Source organism: Thamnophis elegans, chromosome 11, assembly GCF_009769535.1.
Source record: "Thamnophis elegans isolate rThaEle1 chromosome 11, rThaEle1.pri, whole genome shotgun sequence".
Lineage (NCBI taxonomy): Eukaryota > Metazoa > Chordata > Lepidosauria > Squamata > Colubridae > Thamnophis > Thamnophis elegans.
In genome coordinates this window covers 5012712-5029887 of record NC_045551.1, presented here as the reverse complement: position 1 = coordinate 5029887, position 17176 = coordinate 5012712, and the positions used below count along the sequence as shown (strand labels likewise).

The 17176-nt window shown below is 41.1% G+C and overlaps 1 protein-coding gene across 1 annotated transcript in view; it reads left to right on the top strand.

Annotated features, from left to right (window-relative positions):
- Nucleotides 1-9066, top strand: part of RGL1 (ral guanine nucleotide dissociation stimulator like 1) — a 109821-nt gene extending 100755 nt beyond the window's left edge. The window contains 3 exon segments of the mRNA XM_032226674.1: nt 711-965; nt 4021-4135; nt 7897-9066. Of these exon segments, the coding sequence (XP_032082565.1) occupies nt 711-965; nt 4021-4135; nt 7897-8084 (558 nt within the window). The 3' untranslated portion in view covers nt 8085-9066.
- Nucleotides 9067-17176: the final 8110 nt, after the last annotated feature.

Below are 17176 nucleotides of genomic sequence, written 5' to 3'. Positions count from 1 at the left end.
TAGGTCGGTCCAAGTAGCTATTCAGAAGTTAGTGGTTAGAAGCAATCGTAAAGCAAGATATGGAATTAAAACCAGAAATATTTTGTTGGCTATTTGAAAGGGAGTGTAATATATATTTAATTTTACACATGTTAGCAGCTGCTGGAATTGTGTGTGCACAACAGTGGAAAAAACAGAGATATGTAAATGAATAAATATTACAATGTGCAGGAATAAATAAATTGACAATTAAAATCAAGAAGGCTTTGAATACTTTTTCATGTGGGATTGGTTTTAGCAATTGCCAACTAACGGAAACAGAAATTAGAAATCCAAAAGTATGAAAGAAAACACCAATTATGTAAGGAAAGGTCCCTAAAATGTATAAGGAAATATTACTAGATCATTATTAATGCATAGAAAACTGCGGAACATTACACACCCACCAGTGGTGGGGTTCAAAAAATGTTTGGAAGCTCTTCTGTAGGTGTGGCCTGCTTTCCGGGTCCACTGGTGGAACCTCTTTAACCGGTTAGGTAGATTTGACGAACCGGTTCTACCGAATAGGTGCGAACTGGTAGGAACCCACCTCTGCCCTAAACTCTAAAGTTTAGCTACCAGATTTGAATGGTAGCTAGTAGTGGGTTGTTTTTTTTTTAAAACCCTCAGTTTAGAAACTAGTGTAAATCAAATAAATATTTTGATTTTTCTTTTATGACTTCACTCCTTAGCTTACAGAGTCCTCCTCCTCTTGTTCCTCCATCCACTCCATGGACACATCTTCATCAGGAGTCTCATCCTTCACCAATATCCTTGTGTCTCCTCCTTCACTCGCCAGCAATCCCAGAATCCACAAACGCTCCATCTCTGTCACCTCCATTACCTCAACAGTCTCCTCTCCTGTTTACAATCAACAGAACGAAGACACCTGTATTATCCGTATCAGTGTTGAAGACAATAATGGCAACATGTATAAGAGCATTATGGTATGTCATGAGAACTGTGGTTATTTATAAGGGGTCTGTATCACTGAGATACCACAATTTGAAAGATAGCAATAGCAATAGCAGTTAGACTTATATACCGCTTCATAGGGCTTTCAGCCCCCTCTAAGCGGTTTACAGAGTCAGCATATTGCCCCCAACAATCTGGGTCCTCATTTTACCCACCTCGGAAGGATGGAAGGCTGAGTCAACTTTGAGCCGGTGAGATTTGAACAGCCGAACTGCAGAACTTCAGTCAGCTGAAGTAGCCTACAGTGCTGCATTTAACCACTGCGCCACCTCGGCTCTGATCCCGAATCGTTCATGCAAAAATTCACAAATTCACTTCCTATTACCTCCTGTCAAAAATCTTAAAGCTCTTCTACCAATCACTGTAACAATTTCTGACATGCTGAATAACTTTGCTTTTTTTTTTTTAACATGCATTTTTTCCAGGGCTCTTCAGAGCAAATTGTAGGGCATTTTAAAAACTATTTTTTTTCTACCTTTTTGGTCCATTGCTTAAGCATACAATTACAAGTTCCTAAAAAAGAAAGATATTTTGTGTAAGACCTGTTGGAAGAAACTACAGTTTTTTTTAATCCAATAACCAACCAATCAACTCTAGATAATCTACTACATGGAACTTGATAGTTAAAAATCAGACACTGAGAAATATAGAACCAGAAATAGCTAATTTAGTCCCGTCCCCACACAATAATCTGATCTCTTTATTAACTACACTATAGTGGTGAGATTCAAATAATTTACCAACTGGTTCTCTGTCCTAATGACCAGGTGGGTAGGTGGGGCTTAGTGATCACGTGACCATGTGGGCGTGGCCAACTCAACATTACTCAGGTCGATGGGCGCTTCGCCTTAGCTGTTACAACATAATAAGGGTTAACCGGAGAGGCAGTTTCTGTAAGCAAGGCAATAAAAATTAAGCTAGAAACAACACCAGAATGTTTCCTTCCTGTTTTCCTTACAGGATTAGCCCTGTAAAGTGGGGAAAAAAACAAAAGAAGATTTCTCCCAACAACTAATTCTCTGAACCTCTTAGAAAGTTAAGAACCGGTTCTCCCGAATAGGTGCGAACTGGCTGAATCCCACCACTGCTACACTATCTGAGAATTCTGGGAATTATAATCTCAACATATCTGAAGAACATCAGATTGGGAAAATTGTTGGATGTTAACAGAGTTGGAAAGGACCTTGTATGTCATCTAGTCCAACCAATTAGTTATGCATCTCTCTATGTTTTATGTATCTATTTGTATATAAACTATATATTACATTACATATGGCAAAACATATCAGTTAAAAGAAAAAAATATCATTTCCCCTTATTCATCCTCAGATTACTGCACCATCATTTTTTTTTTACACCACTTCTTTGCAAGATGATTGTACCAGCTATTCTGCAGATTTATGTGTATGCCTAGAAATAAGTTGCACTGAATTAGCACAGGAAGATGGGAAGAGAAAGGGGGTCTTGTATGCTCTATTGATTTACAGTTCTGCTCTGCCTTCTTTCAAGCCAGGTTTTGATTTACATGGAATTGCTGTTGAATCAAGAACATACAGTGTATAAGACCTATTGGAATTTCTCTCTCTTTTTTAAAAAAAATATTTGCCTCTATAGGGAATTTGTTTTTAATATCAAATCTCTCTAAACAATAATGGGAGCATTCTAATTAGGGGGCTATTGATCAAGATACAGAGTCATTGCTCTTAGTTGTAAAAGCAATATAACAGTGCTTTTATATTTCCCTTTTTTGTTGCAATCTCCACTGGTTTGTGAAATTACTTTTTCTACTGGTGCAGAATGCAGATATACCAAGACAACCCAAAATGTAAGATGGGATCTCTCTTTCTTTTAGACTGAGTGAAAGTGCGGATCATTTTTTTTGGGGGGGGGAGGGGAAGGGGGAAACAACACATATTGTGTTTCTTTTTTTTTTCAAGCTGTTTGAACCAACACACCTCAGATTGAACTGTTTGTAGCTAATTTAAGAAAGAGATTTCTCCAGTGTGTGTAAAAAACAGCTTCCCCTCAGTGCATCAATACAAATTTCTCAGGCTACAAAGCAGTGGTGGGTTTCAAACAAATTTTGGAACCTCTTCTGTAGGTGTGTCCTGCTTTCCGGGTCCACTGGTGGAACCTCTTCTAACCGGTTCGGTAGATTTGATGAACTGGTTCTACCGAATAGGTGCGAACTGGTAGGAACCCACCTCTGGTACAAAGCCACATATTGATTAAACGTATTGTACATCACATCCATAGAAAAGTACATAAATAAGCCAAATAATTCAAGCATTTAATTAAAACTAGTTAATTGATGCTCCCAGAGCAACAAAGGCAAGCTTTCCCCAGATTTTAGATGTATTTTCTTTCTTTTTCTTTCTTTCTTTCTTTCCTTCTTTCTTTCTTTCTTTCTTTCTTTCTTTCTTTCTTTCCTTTTTCTTTCTTTCTTCTTTCTTTCTTTCTTTCTTTCTTTCTTTCTTTCTTTCTTCTTTCTTTCTTTCTTTCTTTCTTCCTTCCTTCCTTCCTTCCCTGGATTAAAATTGGAGCCATACATTTTTCCCAGAACAAGGACCAGAAGAAATTTCTTCCCTCCGTCAGGTTTATCCCCTTTCATACAGTGGAAACGTCTAAAGTAATGCTTCTGGGAGATCCTGAAATTCTTCCCCTCCTTCCCCTCTTCAATATCCCATAATAAAAAGTGCATAACAGGGAGCCATAAAATGGGCTTAATTTTATCATCGCTACTTTGGTTCCCCTTACATCACACATGTAACTCACAGCAAAATTTGTAAACACTAACTCAAGGGAGAGAGAGAAAAAACCTCCTTTCACAAATAACCTCAGCTGCAAAAATAAAGTGTACTGTTTATGTAGCATTCTTATCTGACGAATTCCATTCAACTGGTATTTCTTTCTTTAAAAAAAGACAGCTCGGGGCATTAAAGCGTAGGCAATCAAACCATAAAGCCTGCCTGGAATCCAGATGTGGAGAAGAGGAAGGCCTCATTGAAATCTGTCCTTTCTTTCCAGTTAACTAGCCAAGACAAGACTCCTGCTGTCATCCAGCGAGCGATGTTGAAACACAACCTGGAATCGGATCCCGCTGAGGATTATGAACTCGTGCAGGTCATTTCTGAGGACAAAGGTAAGAAAAACAAGGCTTTTGTTGGCTGCTTAGGAAACCAGTTATTTATTTATTTTTCCCCTGAAGGCATAGGGTTCAAGCCCTGCCTCTGGGGTGTTTTAATTTGCAGGTGTAGCTGAAATTAATCCATTCTATCAGATCTGAACTTTAATATATTAAAAGAAATAGGCAGTTGTGGGGGAGGGCTGCACACACAGTGAAATCAAGGGCACATACGGAATGCCCCACCTGTACAAGTAGTCCTTGACTTAGGACCACAATTGTGTCCAAAATTTATGTTGCTAAATGAGACTCGCTTATGTTTGAGTTTTGCCTCGTTTTAAGACTTTTCTTGCCACAGTTGTTAAGTGAATCACAGCAGTTGTTACGTTAGGAACACAGTTATTAAGTGAATCTGGCTCCCGTTGACTTTGCTTGTCAGAAGGCTTCCAAGGGTTGGTCACATAACCCCCAGGACACTACAACCATCATAAATATGAACTGAATCTTTTATCTGAATCTGAATGTTTTATCACATGGCCATGGGAATACTGCAACGGTTGTAAGTGTGAAAAATAGTCATAAATCACCTTTTCTCAGTGCTGTTGATGAACTCTGAACAATCACTAAATGGATTGTAAGTCGAGAACTACCTGTATTAACAACTCTTAGTCACCCTCCATCTTGGAACCTGCCTCCTTTTGCAATTTTACAATCTTGTTTTTATATTTTAATCTTAAATTATTCAGTTTCTAATGTTTTACACACACACACACAAATGCACACACACACACACAAACATGGTTCAGTGCTGGGCCCCCGTAACATCATACTGGACTCTGTGCAGATGGACCACAGGATTAGCGTCGTTAAGAATCACATTTTTCATGCTTCCAGTTATCTTTGGATTATCCAACTTTCTTCAGCATTCATTCTCAATCAAGAATGACAGTCTGTCGCATAGGCATCTGTTCTGACCCCCTCCTCCATCCAGTAACGAATGCCGAGACAAGCTTAACTGGAATGTCTTTTAATAGCAAGACACCAAAACCTCGGTGGCTGAAAGCCAAGCAGAACAAACAGATAAGGACCTTGGCAGCAACTCAGACAAACTCAGGCAGCAATAAACACAGATAAGGCTTGGCAACAATCCAGCCTGCCAAGCTCACAGTAATGTCCTCCGACATTCAATCCTGCGTTGACTTCTGCAAAGAGGGGCGTGTGCACAAGTAGCCTTTTTATAGTCTGGAGAGGAGCCTAATGACCACCAGCTGAGCGCAATTACCTCCTGTAATTGCGTAATTGTTCCTGACTCCTAGTAGCTCTTCGGTGCCGGCCATCCAGGAACAACTCATTGCTGGCTCTTCCTCTTCCCCTTCCCCTTCCTATCCTCTCTCCTTCTCTTTCTCTCCTTTCTATCCTCCTCTCCTTACCTCTTTCTTTCCACCCTCTCTCCCTTCTCTACTTTCTTCCTTCCTCCTCTCCTTCCCCTTCCTTCTTCCCGTACCTTTCTCCTACTCCTGCTCTTCCTCTTCCCCTTCCTTCCCTCTCTCCTCCTCTTTCTCTCCTTTCCAACCTCCTCTCCTTACCTCTTTCTTCTTTCCCCCCCCGTCTTCCTTTCATTCTCTCCTCCTCTCTCCCTTTCTTTTTCTATTGTTGTTGGTGTGTCTATTTTGAATCTCAGTTTATGTTTCCTTGGGATGGTATTTCCGCCAACCCAAACAGCATTCTTGAGCTCAGTAGAATGGAATGTGGCTCCAGAGACAAAGCTAATATGAGACCTGCAGTCAGTTGCCATCCCCATCCCATGATCAAGGTGTGCACTGTTAGTAACAGCCAGTGCGCTTCCTGTAGTTCAAGGGGGGGCCTTTGGTTTGCACAAAAACAAAAAAACTTGAGAGAAGTCAAGGTAATATCCTGTGCAAACTGTGTTTCATTTTGCCTTGATAATTATGATGTGATAATTCTCTTCTCAGATATTCCCATTACTATCTCTCTGAAAAAGAAAGGAAATCTTTGGAGCTGTGTTGCTTTGCTTCCTGCTGCTTCTTTAGCTTTTGCTTCTATGCACCCCTGTGAATTTTAGCTTATTAGTATTGCTAATTGGAGTCATTATTCCCAACTAGTTGGCTTTTCTCAGTCCCCCATTTTTCTTTTTTAATTCATCAGAACAGTAGGTTTATTCCAAACCTCAGAAATAAAGTGAATTTGTGCTGATCTGCAGTCCTATTCAGTCAACCATAACTTTATGGCTTTCAGCTGACTCTATCCCAGCCAATTTAGTCGATAAATCAGAGTTAAACAAATCATGGCTTAGTTTAACAAGGGAACCCTGCCATTGGAGTCATTTTTTGTTGAGCGTGGCTAAAATGACTGGGAAAAAAAACACACAAAGTAATGCATATGTGTGGCCATGGGGGAGATGTGGATGAAAAGGGGATGGCTGTGGTAGGAATGCCTTCAAGGGCAGCTCCTGGCAATACGCCAAAGCCATTCAACGGAGGAGACAGCACAAATCTTTGATTCATCCTATCACACAGTGGTACGTGGGATTTCTGTAACCCTCCATCTTTAAACTGTCTTTGCCAGCTGAGGACTCACACTCTGCTCCTTACAGAATTACAAAGCTGTTACTCCTTACGAACCTCTTTTCAGTCAAACTCACTTGAGAAATCAATGGCTGTTAAGTGTATAACATTGCATGTTCTCACTGCTTATTTTGGCTGTTGGTTTTTGTTGTCCCCCCCCCCCCCATACACACACTTCAGCCTCACCACCTTTTTTGTATGTTGGTTGAAGATTCACGTATTCCTTGGCAATTCAGAGAATGGGGGTAGTCAAAAATTAGGAAATTTAAGCTTCAGCAGATCAAATAAAATAAAAGATAGGAGAAGCTCACTAAATATCTTTGGAAAGGAACAGTATGTCTGGGCCAATGTTATAGCAATTCTCCAAGATATTCATGTGATGTATATTGAGTTGATGACAGCTAGCTAGCTAGCTAGCTAGCTAGCTAGATATAGCCAGAAAGCTAGCTAGCTAGCTAGATGATAGATGATAGCTAGCTAGCTAGCTAGCTAGAGCTAGATAGATAGCTGGATGGATGGATGGATGGATGGATGGATGGATGGATGGATGGATAGATAGATAGATAGATAGATAGATAGATAGATAGATAGAGAGAGAGATAGAGATAGAGAGATAGAGATAGATAGATAGATAGATAGATGATAGATAGATAGAGAGAGAGAGAGAGAGATAGAGAGCTATAGAGATAGATAGATAGATAGATAGATAGATAGATAGATAGATAGATAGATAGATAGATAGATAGATAGATAGATAGATATAGCTAGAGTGGGTAGGGTCTGGATCTCTGGGGGTAGTTCATTCCATAGGGTCGGAGCGGCTACAGAGAATTCCCCCCCCCCCCGGGGAGCCGCCAGCCAACATTGTCTGGTTGACGGCACCTGGAGAAGGCCCACCCTGTGCGATCTTATCGGGAGGTATGTGGCAGAAGACGGTCTCGCAGATATCCAGGTCCAAGGCCATGTAGGGCTTTAAAGGTAATAACCAGCACCTTGAATCGCGTTCGGAGACCAATAGGAAGCCAGTGCAGCTCGCGGAGGATAGGTGTAACGTGGGTGTATCTTGGTACACCCAGTATCGCTCGCGCGGCTGCATTCTGGACCAGTTGTAGTCTCCGAACACTTTTCAGGGAATATGAGGTAGAAGGAGTCTGTCCGCCATTTGTCACAATTTTTTCCCCTGCTTTTTTCCAGAACTGGTCATCCCAGATAGCGCAAACGTCTTTTATGCCATGAACAGCCAGGTGAACTTTGACTTTGTCCTGCGGAAGAAAAACTCCCTCGACGGGCAAGTGAAGCTGAGGAACCGCTCCAGTTTGACCCTTCCCAGGACCAACAGGAGGGGCTGCTGGAACAACAGAAACAGCAAAATTACCCTTTGAGGGTGGATCAGCCCAACACCCAAGAGGTGGGCTTGAAGGACCATTGCAGAGAACTACTTACGTGAAGATGAATGTGCCAGTATTCAGCTTTAGAGAGTACAAAGCTAACACTTGCTATAAATAAGCACATAATTAATTAGTTAATTACGGAGGGCAGACGAAAAAGGTCCCAAATGGATTTGCACCCCGTAGGCACTATGAATTCAAAGCCACTTTCTATCAGGAAGACAAAGACTATGCAGATGATGCTCCAGCCGTACCACAAGACTCTTCGCCTCTTCTCAGTTTTGACAGTATTAATTTGGAGTGTTTTAGGTGCGTTTTTTTTATAAACGGAAGAAAGCATTTTAATCCCTTGTGTTCTTATCAGAGGTGGAAGAGCATCAGACTAACCACTGGCTGATGATAGTGCTGGGAGATGATTGGGGCCACTTTGGTAGAGGCAGCACAGCTTCTAAAACACGGGGAATTAGCCTTATTTAGAATTCTACCCCTGCCAATCCTTTTAGAAATGCTGGAAGAATCCATTTCCTGCTCCAGGAGTCAGCTGTTCACCGATGACTATATGAATGCACACTTCAGAAGTTGCTCTTAATGCCACTATGTTCTTTTCCTTATGCTTTGCTATTTTTTTTTTATAAAAAAAAATTGGGTGAGTGTACGTGTGCAGGTGTGTGTGTGTCTGTGTGTGTGTGTATATATATATAAATATATAAATATATAAAAAGTCAAAATATATTTCCTTGGAGTGTGCAGTTTTACTCCCATTTCAGCCGTGGAGCTGTTTTCCTGTATTCAGCCATATTGGCATTCTAGTAAACTATAACAGTTATGTTTTATACCGTACTCAGTCTGAGAGAGCAAAACAAAAATAATAATAATAATGAAATAAACCTGCTTAATAGCCATCGTTTCAAAGAGCCCAGATATTTTTTGTGATTTAAAAAAAAAACATTTAAAGAATCCCCCTATATTTTTTTAGAATTCAACCATATATATGAATGAATATATATTTAAAAAAATTTAATGTTGCCTTTGTTACACAATTGCTATATATGTATGTATGTATGTATGTATGTATGTATGTATGTATGTATGGAGAGAGAGAGAGAGAGAGAGAGAGAGAGAGAGAGAGAGAGAGAGAGAGAGCGCAATTATGTAACAAAGGCAACATTAAAAAAATGGCTTTCTGCTTAGATGGCTCCCAGAGTGAACTGATAAACAGAAAAGGGAAGCAATATGCTCCCTCCCATATTTGGGCAAACCAGGGGTTGTGACACTATCTATCTATCTATCTATCTATCTATCTATCTATCTATCTATCTATCTATCTATCTTTATCCTATATTCCATTCTTATTTGTAAGCCACCCTGAGTCTTCCGAGAGTGGGCGGCATACAAACTAATTAAATAAATACCTACCTACCTACCTACCTACCTACCTACCTACCTATCTATCTATCTGTCTGTAATACAGCACAGGTTCGAATCCCAGTAAGGGTATGGCTAGCTGATGAGAGCTAAATAGCTTGAAATAGATCTATACTAGTCTCCTTTTATTTATTTATCAGCACTAATGCAACACACACACACACTTTCATTCAGTGTTGATATTAATCCTTCAGAGCCTGCACAACAGTAGTACAATCAGTGAAATGATGAAATTAGAGTAATAATGTTGGTACCATTTATAAATATTCCAAACACGGGTGCTAAGCAAGCTTCTTCCTGATAGCTTTTTTCTGATTTTTCGGCTTTAGTGATCAACAGTGACATCCCCCTGTCTCCCCACCTCCACCTTGCCGTCTGCTGCAGTATCAGCTGTTTCCTTTTGAAGGCTGGGTAGCATTCATCACGTGCATTCAACCCCTTCTGTAGGTCTTTTGTAAAGACCAAACAGAGCTGCGACTTTCACCCATTTGCCATAAAGCAGACTGTAATCAATGGAACTCACTCATTTGTAATAATATTTATGACTGTTAATTTACATGCAAGATTTTTTTCTCACTTCTTTCTCACAACCTCAACTTGAATGTATTACCAGGTTTAATTGGGTTCACGGAAAGTCTGTCATACTCCGATTCAGAGTTCTTTGCATTCTCAAATGTACTACTGTAAAGAAAGTAATGCATAATCACACTCAGGGCAGTTTGTTGGTTATTAGTTGCACCATCATAGAAAAAAAAATAGAGAATTGACACCGTAAGTAACACCTTCTGAATACTTCAACAAAGCATGCTTAGTCCATGTAGGAAAAGGAATGGCTGGTTGAAGCACAGTGACACCTAGAAGCCACAGAATCAGTAGTAAGAAGTAAGTAGATTTGTTTTTCCTTGAAGTAGAAGGGCATAAGGGTCTCCCGAAATTCCCACTGATACGTTTGCACATGTGCACATATATGTACACTGCAGGGGTGGGTTTCTCGCCCCGTTCCAACCGGTTCGGTTGGAACGGGGCCGTCGTCGTCGTCGTGCACGCGCGCAGTGCACGCATGCGTACTAGCGCCTGTGCGATGCTGCAGCTGCTCCTGGAGGATCACGCAGGTGCTGTATGCATTCTGCGCATGCGTGGAAGCGCAGAACTCGTAAGAAACGCGGGCAGGTGGATCCTTCGGCGTTCCCGGAAGTTACTTACTTCCAGGTTTGCCGACCAACCGGTTCGCGGGGACCAGCACTATGATAAGCAAAAAGTTTAATACATGTAGGCCTTTCTGATGTTGGTTATGGCAAATTGAAATAAAAATGTGTAGGTAGCAGGGACGTGCAGTCAGGGGAGGCAGAGCCTCACCACTGTCATCATGAAAAGAAAAAAAAATGTAAAAGGAAAAAGGCAAGAGCTGAGGTCAGGCTGAGCTAGTTGCTCCCAGAGTCACCGTGTGGATGACTCTGCTTAACTGTTTAAAAAAGCCTCTAAAAAAGCGCCCTCTACAGGAGGAGGCAGGAGAACGACGTACCTCATCTAGTCTGACTTTAGGCGTTTTATGATCACTCGAGCAGAGTTAAGCAAGGGTTAAAAGCCTAAAAATTCCTGACATAGGTGAGGCACGTCGTTCTCCTGCCTCCTCCTGTAGAGGGCGCTTTTTAGAGGCTTTTTTAAACAGTTAAGCAGCGTCATCCACAAGTCTAAAAAAATTTGAAACCCACCACTGTGTCAGTGCCTCACCAGCCATAAACCTCACTGCACGTCACTGGTAGGTGGGAAGAACATGAATTAGTAAGTGAAAGAAATCCAAGTATGTTGGGCATGTGTGAAACTAGGAATGGGGAAGATGTCATCGTTTGCAACGGAGGTACTATAATCAGATTTATAATACTGAAGAATCCATGTAGGGAAGGAAAAGAGCTAAAACGTATGTCAGGAAGTATGGATTGGTGTCAGGTTACATTGTGGATACAGATGAAAATAAGAATCCATACACTATGTCATACTCCAGTGTACAATGGTAGCAAAAGAAGTAGCAATGGGTTTTGCAGTCTGTGGGCAGGGATGGGTGGGCAGTATGATATAATGGATGGGAATAAAACAAGATGGTGCAGAACAAAGTTGCTGGATTTTTTTGATATGTAAAACTGAATGAGAAAGCTAATTGATATCTGCTTAGGAAATCATCCGTTTTGAGTATATGATTGAAGCACAGGTCTGTATGTGAACATGGCAAAGGAATGATGAAAAATGTAAAGTTATGATTGATTTCTACAATTAAATTTTGGGGGAAATTCGAAGTTTCGAAGTTTAATAACATTTGTATGCCGCCCAATCCCGTAGGACTCCGAGCGGCTAACAATACAAGCAAATCAAAAGAAAAAGAGGAAAGAAAAGATAGATTTAAAAACACACCATGCATTCTATTCCAAGTAGGGCTGGACCATATTTTGGGGTCAACAGCCCCAGGCCTGCCAGAACAGCCAGGTTTTAGTGGCTTTACGGAAGGCCGAGAGAGTGGGAAGGGTCTGGATCTCTGCGGGGAGATCATTCCACAGGGCCGGAGCAGCTACAGAGAAAGACCTCCCCCAATCGGCATTGCCTGGTCGACGGTACCCAAAGGAGGCCCAATCTGTGAGATCTTATAGGTCGTTGGGAGGTATGTGGCAGGAGGCAGTCCCCGCAGGAACAAAAGGAAAGTAGCAAAAGAAACTAGAATGAAAGAAAGAAGAAGAGAAAGAAAAGAAGGAAGGAAGGAAGATAACACAATGACTGAAAAGCAGATATAAGAGGATGTGAAACCTGCTCAGAACAGTATTACCAGTATTACAAGGTGATATCACTTTGGTTGTTTGGCATATTTATAAGAAATAATTATAATACAATAGCAGTACAATAGCAATACAATACAACAGGAGAGTTGGAAGGGTTGGAGGTCTTCTAGTCCAACCCTCTGCCTAGGGAGGAAACTGAAATTTGCTCCGTATCTGCAGGATAAAATCACTCAGATCCGGACAGGCTTGGACTCTGACTGGGTAGATTTGGGCGAGTCGACGGAGATGAATCTTGTGGAGACTATCTGGGATGAGTTTGAACCTGTGACCCCCCGAGAGCGTGGACAGGATTATGGGGAGACTCAGTGCTGCCACTTGTGTGCTGGACCCGTGTCCCTCTTGGTTAGTTTCGGCTTCCCGGGAGGTGACACGAGGCTGGCTCCTGGCGATTACCAACACAATCTGGGTGTCCTCCTGGATATGCGGCTTAGTTTAGAAGAACACCTGACAGCCGTGACCAGGGGGGCTTTTTACCAGGTTCGCCTGGTATGTCAGTTGCGCCCCTTCCTGGATCGGGATGCTCTTTGCACAGTCACTCATGCCCTCGTCCTTTCTCACCTGGACTACTGCAACGCTCTCTACATGGGGCTGCCCTTGAAGAGCACCCGGAGGCTTCAGCTGGTCCACAATGTGGCCGCGCATGTTATAATGGGGGTACCTAGGTGCTCCCATGTTACATCCCTTTTAGGCGGCCTGCACTGGTTGCCAGTTGTCTTCCAGGTGGGATTCAAGGTACTAATTATGACCTTTAAAGCACTCCATGGCTTAGGCCCAGGGTACCTGCGAGACCACCTACTGCCACCGGTAGCCTCCCATCGTCCAGTGCGATCCCACAGAGTTGGCCTCCTCAGGGTGCCGTCGGCCAGACAGTGTCGGCTAGCGACCCCCAGGGGGAGACCCTTCTCTGTGGGAGCGCCTACCCTCTGGAATGAGCTGCCCCCGGAGCTTCGTATAATCCCCGACCTCCGGTCCTTCCGACGCGTCCTAAAAAGTTGGCTTTTCCAGCAAGCCGGCCTGGCCTGAACAAAATAAAATAAATTTAATTGTTAATTTTAATCTAATTTTTAAAATTGTATTGTTAATATTAATTGGGTTTGTTTTTGGATGCTTTATTTAATTTCCTTTTTAACTTTTGTAATATGTGGGGTTTTTTAATGTTGTACGCCGCCCTGAGTCCTTTGGGAGAAGGGCGGCATATAAATCTAAATTAAAAATTAAAAAAATAAAAAACCCTATACCATTTCAGACAAATCCAACATCTTCTTAAAGCCTTCCAGTATTGGGGCATTCATAACTTCTGGAGGCAAGCTGTTCCACTGATTAATTGTTCTAACTGTCAGGAAATTTCTTCTCAGTTCTAAGTTGCTTCTCTCCTTGATTAGTTTCCACCCATTGCTGCTTGTTCTACCCTCAGGTGCCTTGGAGAATAGTTTGACTCCCTCTTCTTTGTGGCAACCCCTGAGATATTGGAAGACTGCTATCATGTCTCCCCTAGTCCTTTTCATTAAACCGTTCCTGCAACCGTTCTTCATGTTTTAGTCTCCAGTCTCCTAATCATCTTTGTTGCTCTTCTCTGCACTCTTTCTAGAGTCTCCACATTTTTTCTACATTGTGGTGACCAAAACTGAATGCAATATTCCAAGTGTGGCCTTACCAAGGCATTATAAAGTGGTACTAACACTTCACATGATCTTGATTCTATCCCTCTGTTTATGCAGCCTAGAACTGTATTGGCTTTTTTGGCAGTTGCTGCACACGGCTGGCTCATATTTAAATGGTTGTCCACTAGGACTCCAAGATCCCTCTCACAGTTACTACTATTGAGCAAGGTACCACCTATACTGTACCTGTGCATTTCGTTTTTCTTGCCTAAATGTAGAACCTTACTCTTTTCACCATTGAATTTCATTTTATTAGATAGTGCCTAATGTTCAAGTTTGTCAAGATCCTTCTGTATCTTAAGCCTGTCTTCTGGAGTGTTGGCTATTCCTGCCAGCTTGGTGTCATCTGCAAATTTGATGAGTTCCCCATTTATTCCCTCATCCAAATCATTGATGAAGATGTTGAAGAGTTCTGGGCCTAAACCAGAGCCTTGGGGTACTCCACTGCATACCTCCCTCCATGTAGATGCAGTTCCATTGAGGACTACACGTTGAGTGCAGTTGGTCAGCCAGTTACGAATCCATCAAGGGGTGATGCTGTCCAACCCACATTCTTCTACTTTATCTAGTAGTAGGTTATGATCTACCTTATCAAATGCCTTACTGAAGTCCAAGTAAACTATATCGACGCCATTCCTCTGGTCCAGTAACTTTGTCACTTTGTCAAAGAATGCAATAAGATTAGTCTGGCATGATCCGTTTTTGACAAACCCATGTTGGCTTTTGGCTAGTACTTTGTTTACTTCTAGGAGTTTGGGGTGTTGGAACAGGTGTGTTGATTTGAGACCTAAACATAGATCCGATTTCATATACAGTTACTGTCACATTATTGGGTGAAAAATTACATGATGCAACAAGGAGCATGAAGCTAAACACTAATCTGGCAACAAGGTAAATGTACTCACAGGGGAAATGGAGTTAATAATTGCAAGTTTTGTATAAATGGTGAAAGATCTACATTGAGTGGATGAGGTAGAAAATTTACTATAGAGGGGGAAATGGAAGGGAAAATGTTAGGAAGTACAAATGTTGGTAATAAAGTAGATGGTGAGTGATTTTGTGAAGAATGAAAAAAAGAAAAATAAGATTTATTTTTTGTATGGGAATGGGAGAGGTCAAGAGAAAAAATGAAGTTGAATGCTAGAGAAAAATGAAGTTGAATGCAAGGGGAAGCTTTACTTAGCAGGACCAATGCAGCTAGGGTCAAAAATGAAGGTTAATCAGACCTAAAAGGAATGTAAGATTGAAGGACCAGTATGAAGCAAAGTATTTCGAGGTTTTGTCATATACAGAATATGAATGAAGATCAAATCGCAGAACAAGTATGTGAAGGATGTATGACTCAAGGGAAGGGGAAGATAAAAAAAAATGTTGTAGTTGGGTCAAGTTGATGATGATCTTAAAAGGGAGACGTTAAGTTTAAAGACCATTGGGTTCTTCAGTTCCATTTCGTTGATGGGTTAGGTAACTTCTTCAGAGATGGACAAGCTCAGAGAAACCCTGGAACCCAGCAGTTCAACCCTGAGCTACCTACAGTATATATTTTTCACTGTTGGGAAGAAAAGTTTTAACAACAAAAGGCAATGTGTGAAGCCAGGCACACGAATATGGGGGAAGCAAGAATGGTTTCTGAAGATAGGATACTATGAGATATAGTGGAGGTAGGGTAATCTATTTTTATCTATTTCTTATTCCATACATTTTACTTATTTATCTTACTATTTCTTACTTGTTTTGTGTTTGACATAAGGTTGCTCACTCTGAAATAGAAGAGCTTGGTATGTATGTATGTATGTATGTATGTATGTATGTATGTATGTATGATGTATGTATGTATTTATTAACAGTAAGCTTTAAAAGTGTCCAGATCCTGGATGAATATTCAGAAAACCAAGACTTATTCTTTAGGTTTTCTGGTGAAAAATAAGCAATACACACAAGAGTTAAGTGGGTAAGTATATGCACATATTCACACTTTGTATTTATCTGTAGAATTAGCTAGATTTTTATATTGTTATGCTTGTTCTTACCATTTTTTTTCTAAACAAAAACAAGAATGATTAACAATTGTTGTATAAAATAGTATTTTATTTATCCCTATGATTTACCCTATTCATTGAATCTTTATTAAAAGATTTATTTAAAAAAACTATCATCGTAAAAGGAAAACATTCAATTCACTGTCACTATCTAAACTTTGGATGTAGAATTTTAGATCCAACACAGATTAGAACAATAAGCATCTCATTAATTCCAGGGTTTCAAGAATCGTTTTACCTCTTGATTTGGCAGTGCTTTGAATGATGAATTCAGCTGGGGTTGTGAATATTAAGTAGCCCTGAACTACAGAATTACAAGCTTCCAGTCCTATGTGGGGACTGTAAAATAGGATCCATCACGCACAGCTTACAAAGCCTGTTTTGCTTCTGGTTGCTAGGATAAAAGGAACATTTGGTACCAAACTCCTTTTCTCTCCTCAGTTCATTCTCTCCTTCCCAATTCCAATTAGTATGAGAGGGAAGTTAGAAACATGAGCTCCAGTCCAGTTTAGCAATAGCAATAGCAGTAGACTTATATACCGCTTCATAGGGCTTTCAGCCCTCTCTAAGCAGTTTACAGAGAGTCAGCATATTGCCCCCAACAATCTGGGTCCTCATTTTACCCACCTCGGAAGGATGGAAGGCTGAGTCAACCCTGAGCCGGTGAGATTTGAACCGCTGAACTGCTGATCTAGCAGTAGCCTGCAGTGCTGCATTTAACCACTGCGCCACCTTGGCTCTTGCATTTAACCACTGCGCCACCTTGGCTCTTGTTTAGAGGATTAATCTATTTCTGGAACTTATTTAACGGATGAAAGGTCTTGGGAACATGTGATCCAAGGCTGCCTTTGTTCCATTCCCCCCCAACTCCCAACATTTTCACACTTCCCTACTGCTGGCATTAGATTTCTGCATGCATGATTATCCATGTGTTGGGGTTCTCCAAAATATACTGAAACTAACTCAGGTAAAACATAAAAACTAATTTTTATCCAGTCTCTGGACAAGCTCGCTAGGAGCTGTAGTTACAGTGCATCTAGAAATCTGAAGCACATTTGCAAGTGTTTGCCCTAATAAACGTATATAACTTTACTTCTGACTGATGAGAAGATTTTGAGTTGATTCAACCCCCCCAC